Source organism: Cariama cristata, unplaced genomic scaffold (genome assembly GCF_000690535.1).
Source record: "Cariama cristata isolate BGI_N322 unplaced genomic scaffold, ASM69053v1 scaffold37199, whole genome shotgun sequence".
In the NCBI taxonomy this organism is placed as follows: domain Eukaryota; kingdom Metazoa; phylum Chordata; class Aves; order Cariamiformes; family Cariamidae; genus Cariama; species Cariama cristata.
In genome coordinates, this window is record NW_009638058.1 from 471 (window position 1) to 6,842 (window position 6,372).

General features: G+C 59.6%; 1 protein-coding gene across 1 annotated transcript; it reads left to right on the top strand.

The window, feature by feature from the left end:
- Positions 1–990: 990 nt before the first annotated feature.
- LOC104168115 (synaptotagmin-2) lies at positions 991–6,099 on the top strand. Its single transcript, XM_009708575.1, has 8 exons — positions 991–1,156; positions 1,307–1,476; positions 2,873–2,989; positions 3,212–3,379; positions 3,546–3,713; positions 4,139–4,256; positions 5,040–5,173; positions 5,893–6,099. The coding sequence occupies exons 1-8, from the start codon at positions 991–993 to the stop codon at positions 6,097–6,099; spliced, it is 1,248 nt and encodes a 415-aa protein (XP_009706877.1).
- The last annotated feature ends 273 nt before the right edge of the window (positions 6,100–6,372 follow it).

Below are 6,372 nucleotides of genomic sequence, written 5' to 3' on the forward strand. Positions count from 1 at the left end.
TTGCCTGCTCTGCCCTTCCCTTTGCAGCCTTGCCTCCTCCTGGGGTTAGGGACACTTTGGGTCCAGAGCTGGGTCATGGAGGCGCTTTGGAGCTATTTTATACCAGATGTGCTTGCAGGAGTGACTGCTACATTTGCAAGACCGTGGGGTGGGTGTTCCCATCCTTGAGGGATGCTTCGGACCCCACTGGGCTGGAGAGGGGGGTGCTGAGCATGGGAGGGGCTGTGCTGCGGCCCTGGCAGTGAACCGAGCACCTTCCCCGGGGCTGGTGGGGGGAGCTGGGCTCTGCGGGGTCGGGAGGTGGACAGGAGCCTTGAGCCACCCAGGACGTGGTACCTGTGACACGGTGCAAGGGCTGACCCTTTGACGTGCACGCTGAGCCCTCCCCGGCCGTGAGGAGCCAGCTCTTCCTTGCTTTCATCCCTCCTCAAAATGTGCCCTGCAAAAGCTCCCTGGGACTGGAAGAAGAAGAAGGTGGTGCTGCTCTCCCATTCCCATCACTGGAAGCTCTCCCAGGGGTCTCCTGGGGGGTCCCATCCCAGCACCGGGTCCCTGCATAAAGCAAGGTCCGGCCGCTGCAGTGTGTTGGGTCTGCGGGCGCCCGACGGCTGGGTCCCTGCCTGAGAAAAAAGGAAGCGGCAGAGGGCATGGCTTTGTCCAAATTAACCTTGCTCATCTCTCCTGGGGACGCAAACACCTCTTCCCTCATCCCATGGGGCCTCGCCAGGTGAACCTCCCCCCCCAGGAGTGTCCTCGATGGCCCCGGGAGGCTCCAAGCTGGCACCAGCATTGATGCGATCCTGGGTGATGGTCCTGGTGGCTTTGGAGGTGTCAAGGGCCAGGAAATCTGGGGGTCAGTTGGGTTTCTCGTCACTTGTGAGGGAATCCAGGTGTCTGGCCTCTGGTAAGGGTTGGGTCAGAAGGCCAAGTGCCCTGCTGTGGCCCTGCAGTCAATGCCGATGTTGTGTTTCAGGGAGCCCCCGACCCACCATGACGTTCAAGCAAGCGTCCATGATGGCCCCGGAGGCCACGGCCACCACGTTGCCCATGACCACGATGGAGAACTCCACCGAGGCTGCCGGGCCGGGTGAGAGCAAGGAGGACATGTTCACCCAGCTGAGGGACAAGTTCATGAATGAGCTCAACAAGATCCCCTGTGAGTAGCTATCTCCTTTTCCAGGTGTTACCCTCCTTATGACCCCACCACCCCTCTGGTCCCATTGCAACTCGTGGGACAAGGTGGTGGGGGTGGCTGGGGTTAGGAGGGAGCTGCGGGGCTGACCACGATGACGGCTTTTGCCTGCAGTGCCGCCCTGGGCCCTCATCGCCATCGCGGTGGTAGCCGGACTCCTCATCCTCACCTGCTGCTTCTGCATCTGCAAGAAGTGCTGCTGCAAGAAGAAGAAGAACAAGAAGGAGAAGGGCAAAGGCATGAAGAACGCCATGAACATGAAGGACATGAAGTCAGGCAACCAGGTGACGTCCTTCTGGACTGCTTGGCACTGTCCTGCCCTTGGTGCTGTAGGACAATCCCTCTGGTTGAGTTATGAACCACGTCAGGGCACTCATAGCTCAGGCAGCAGAGAGGGATGGAGCCACCAGGATCCTGGGATGGGACCAGTGCAGAGATGAGCCTGGACCTGCCAATGCTTCACTTGGACCAGCAAATGTTAATTTACTCCCTTGTGTCTCCCTGCCCCCCATTTCGTTGAATTGTGCCTTTAGCCAAGAGGAGAGGACCATCAGGCCAAAACGCCCACCAGTTTGGGGTCCCCAAAAAGCCGATGCTCCAGAGGCAGGTGCTGGTGCACGGAGCAGAGCTGAGGACGTGTCCCCATCCTGGAGGGCCAGCAGGAAGGAGGCTTTGGTACCAGCAGGCTTGGGATGGTCCTGGCCATTTGGAGGGGGTGGGAGATTTTGGGCATCTGTTCCTGCTCCTCAGAGCCACATGGGCACCACGGGCATGCAGGCAGGGCTGGAGAGATGAACGCTGAGTGGAGATGCTCCATCGTACCTGCCCGTCTGCACGTCCCCGCGGCGGTGGGAGATGTGGGGTGGGATTCCTCAGCGCAGGGCGAGGGCTGCCGTCCCCTGGGGCTCGATGGGACTGTACAACCCCTGGTTCCCCACCTTGCCGTGGGTCCCTTGTCGATGGTCTCTGTAACATGGCTCTCTTCCCTCCTGGCGCTCTCGCTGCCCTGTCTGCGTGTTCCCTGGCCGTCCTGGGACACCCGCCATGGTAGGTGCCATCACGAGTCTTCCTTTCCATCATCCCCTCCCAGGGTGGGATGGGGGACCTGGAGACACATCAGAGAGGGCTCCCACCCCATGGACCATGGCTTGGAGAGGCAGGGAGAGGGGTGGCTTTACCTTAGGGGAATTAGGTTGTGTCTCTATTACTGAGCTAATAAAGCCTGGAAATGGCCCTGCTAAGCCCTTAGCACCAGCAGTTGGGGGGTAGAGTATCCCTGCACCCTTTGCAGGAGGTTCCTTGCATGCAGCCACCACCTACAAGCACCAAACCTCCCTCCACTGGAGCTGACCCCCTGTCCCGATGTCCCAAGGCAGCCCCCCACGCCGTCTTGGCTGGACCAGCATCAGGGGCTCCCTGGCAGCTGCGTGGTGGTGGGCAGAATCGGTGCCAACCCAGGGCTGCTCTATCGGTGCTTCGTGTCTCCAGCACAGGGATCTCCGTTCCCCTGATGGGGAGAACCTCGGTGTCGAGATGCCAGTAGGGTTGGGGTCCTAGAGGTCCGCAGTGGTTTGGGGATGGGGACACCGGCCTGTGACCCTGCTGCTGAGCCGGGCAACTCGGCTGCCCTTGCAGGACCAACAGGATGATGCTGCCACCGAGATGGGACTGGACCAACAGGATGATGATGACGCAGAGATGGGTCTGACGGAGGGGGAAGGTGAGGAGGAGGAGAAGGAGCCGGAGAACCTGGGCAAGTTGCAGTTCTCGCTGGACTATGACTTCCAGGCGAATCAGGTGATGGAGGGGCTGGGGCTCGGCTGGGGGGGTGGGGTTTGCCCAGGGAGGGTGTTTGAGAGGAGAAGTCTCCCTCTTGGACCTGGGTGGCACAGGAAGGCACCGGGAGCTGGGTGCTGTGCCACGGGGAGTCCTGCCCCACGTTGGGCTGGAGATGAGCCCTTGGCATCTGCAGTGCGTAGCTGGGCTGTCTGGCTGAAGACACTCCTCTCCCCGCTCCAGCTGACAGTGGGGATCCTCCAAGCCGCCGAACTGCCGGCTTTGGACATGGGCGGCACCTCGGACCCGTACGTCAAGGTGTTCCTGCTCCCTGACAAGAAGAAAAAGTATGAGACCAAAGTGCAGAAGAAGACACTCAACCCTGCCTTCAACGAGACCTTCACCTTCAAGGTGAGCTCCTTCCTACCCACAACATGGGACCTTGTCTCCCACTCCCGTTTTTCTCCCGGACTGTGTACTGGTCCCGTACATTGATCCTCACTGCTGGGAGCGGGTGCTCCTGGCTTGGGCTCCTCTGAGCCCGTTGCCAGCCCAGTCGGTGGCCTTCTTTGTGCAGGTCCCATACCAGGAACTGGGCGGGAAGACGCTGGTGATGGCCATCTACGACTTTGATCGCTTCTCCAAGCATGACATCATCGGTGAGGTGAAGGTGCCCATGAACACGGTTGACCTGGGCCAACCCATCGAGGAGTGGCGGGACCTGCAGAGCGGCGAGAAGGAGGAGGTGAGAGCGGGACCGGCGCGAGACCCTCAGCCAGCTGAAACCCTTGGCCAAGGGACTGAGATGTGGGGTGGCCATGGGGCGAGCTTTTTTCTGGGCCATCCTACAGCTCAGGATGGCGATCGCTGTCGGGTCCCAACTGAATACCATGTCCTGGCCATGCGCGCTGGGCAGGATCTGCCCCTGTTGTTACCCCATGCTTCTATAACAAAAATGAAGAGGATAAAACTTCTTGAGTGCTGTGCTGGGACTGGCCTGCCCCAGACCCAAGTGATGAAACCTTTCTGCTGGTGCACGAGGTGCCAGCTCGTGCCTGCATTGAAGGTTGAGCAGGGTTTTGGGGGGACCTGCATGCAAGACTGTGTCCCAACACTGCGGTACGACGCATTGACAAGGCTTTGCTATCTGCTCCCTGCTCTGCTTGGCAGCCAGAGAAGCTAGGAGATATCTGCATCTCCCTCCGGTACGTGCCCACGGCCGGGAAACTCACTGTCTGCATCCTGGAGGCCAAGAACCTGAAGAAGATGGATGTTGGGGGTCTCTCAGGTAGGTGTCAGCTCGTGGGCATCCTCCTCCCATCCCACTGTGGGGGTCTCAGCATCCTTTGCTGGGGAAGGACAGTGGGGCCATCAGTCTGGCAGGGCTCGGGGAAGCCCCATCCAGTGCCTGGGACCTCCTGTACTGGAGGCAGCCCAAGGTCTGGCTGGGGAGTGAGGGGAGATGGGGATGGGATGAGCCCCCCAACCCTTAGGAAGGACATGTCAAAGTTGGTCTGCCACTGTGTCCAGGTCCGGGACACTGCAGGACCTGGGTGGTGAAAATGCCCATCTGCCATTTGCTCCTGGTCCTGCTCCTTCTTGACTCGGGGCCAAGGACCTCAGTTGACAGCACGTTTTATGCTAGATGAGCCTTCCCAACTCCATCCCAGTGCTGAGCTCTCTGCCCAGGGGTCCTCAGCTCTCTCCAGACCTGCCTTCACCAGAAGAGCAGTACCCGCATGGCTGGAAGGGTTCAGCTTCATTGCTGGGCTGTCCTGCGCCAGAAACAGGGGTGACAGGTCAGCACCCACCGGTGTCACTCCACTGTCCCCAGTCCTCCTACAAGGACACCCACAGGATGCAGAACAGCTCCATCCCTTTGCCAGTTGATCCCACAAATCCTCTCCAGCTCAAATATTTTGGCTTTGGCCTCCATCCACAAACCTCAGAGCACCTTTACTCTTGGAGGTCTCTTTACCCCCATCCTGGTCTGAGACTTCACCTGGGGCCAGGCTGGTGGTGTCCCCTGGGCATCTTATCCCTGGCTGATGCACCCTCCTGCCCACCCCAGATCCCTACGTGAAGATCCACCTGCTGCAGAACGGCAAGAGGTTGAAGAAGAAGAAGACCACAGTCAAGAAGAAGACCCTGAACCCCTACTTCAATGAGTCCTTCAGCTTTGAGATCCCCTTTGAGCAGATACAGGTTTGTCTGATGACTTCTCTGGAAGGCAGGCAGGTGGAGAAGTCCCACAGCTGTCCAAGCCCATCTCCCAGCCTTCCCATCAGCCTGAACGGCTCCTGCCAAGCTCCTGGTCCAGTCATCCATGAAATGCATCCAGACCCAACCTGGGCCTGGGCTGATGCTGAGGGCAGCTGGTGCAGGGACAGAGGTGGGAGGTTGGGCAGCACCCATGGGAGATGCAATCCCAACCCAGATGACGGCTGGAACGGGGCTTTCCTCTGCTCCTGGTCCCATAGTGCTCACCCCACGCATAGCAGGGACGCTCTGATGGTCCTAGGGGCATTTTGGACCATTGGTAGGTGCCTTCTGCCCCTCCGTGTCCTGCCCTAGCCCCTGCATGTGCCTCTTGCCCCAGCCCAGCCCCGTCAAGCCCTGTAGCCCACAGCTCTTGCCCAGCCCCACACCAACCACTCCTTGGTGACCTTTCCCAGGTGGCCATGTCAGGATGAGCTTGGCCCCCGCTGTGGCTCTGCAGCACTGAGCTCCTCGGGGAAGGAAGTGGAGCAAGCTACGGGCACAGAGGGGACCCTGCCCCAAAACGGGCCATGGTGGGGCTTAGCCTTGGGGGATCCCTAGGGTGCCCTGCTGAGCCACCCCGGGGCTGGGGACAGCATGGAGGCTGTGGAACAGTCACGGCTGCTGCGCCTTCCCACCTCACTAAAGAAGGTTTCCTCCTTTAGAAAGTGCAAGTGGTCATCACGGTGCTGGACTACGACAAGCTGGGGAAGAACGAAGCCATCGGCAAGATCTTCACGGGCTGCAATGCCACCGGCACGGAGCTGCGGCACTGGTCCGACATGCTGGCCAACCCCCGGCGGCCCATCGCCCAGTGGCACTCGCTGAAGCCAGAGGAAGAAGTAGATGCAGCTCTCGGGAAAAACAAATAGGAAGATCTGCCGGCCAGCGCGGCGCGGCACTGCGGACAGTTGAAGCGACCCAGAGCTACTGATACCTCAGTTACGCAACCTTTGGTTTTGTTTTTTTTTGTTCTGTTTTAAGCTGAAATACCCTTTGATGGCTGTGGAAGGGTTTCCAGACAGTCTCAATAGCTTCCAGGGGAAGAGGTTAAAGACACGGATGGTTCTTTTCATTCTTCAGCATCCCTCCCTTCTGCTGCATGTCCCATCGCCTCTACCCGCCGTCCCTTCCAGGTGCAAAGC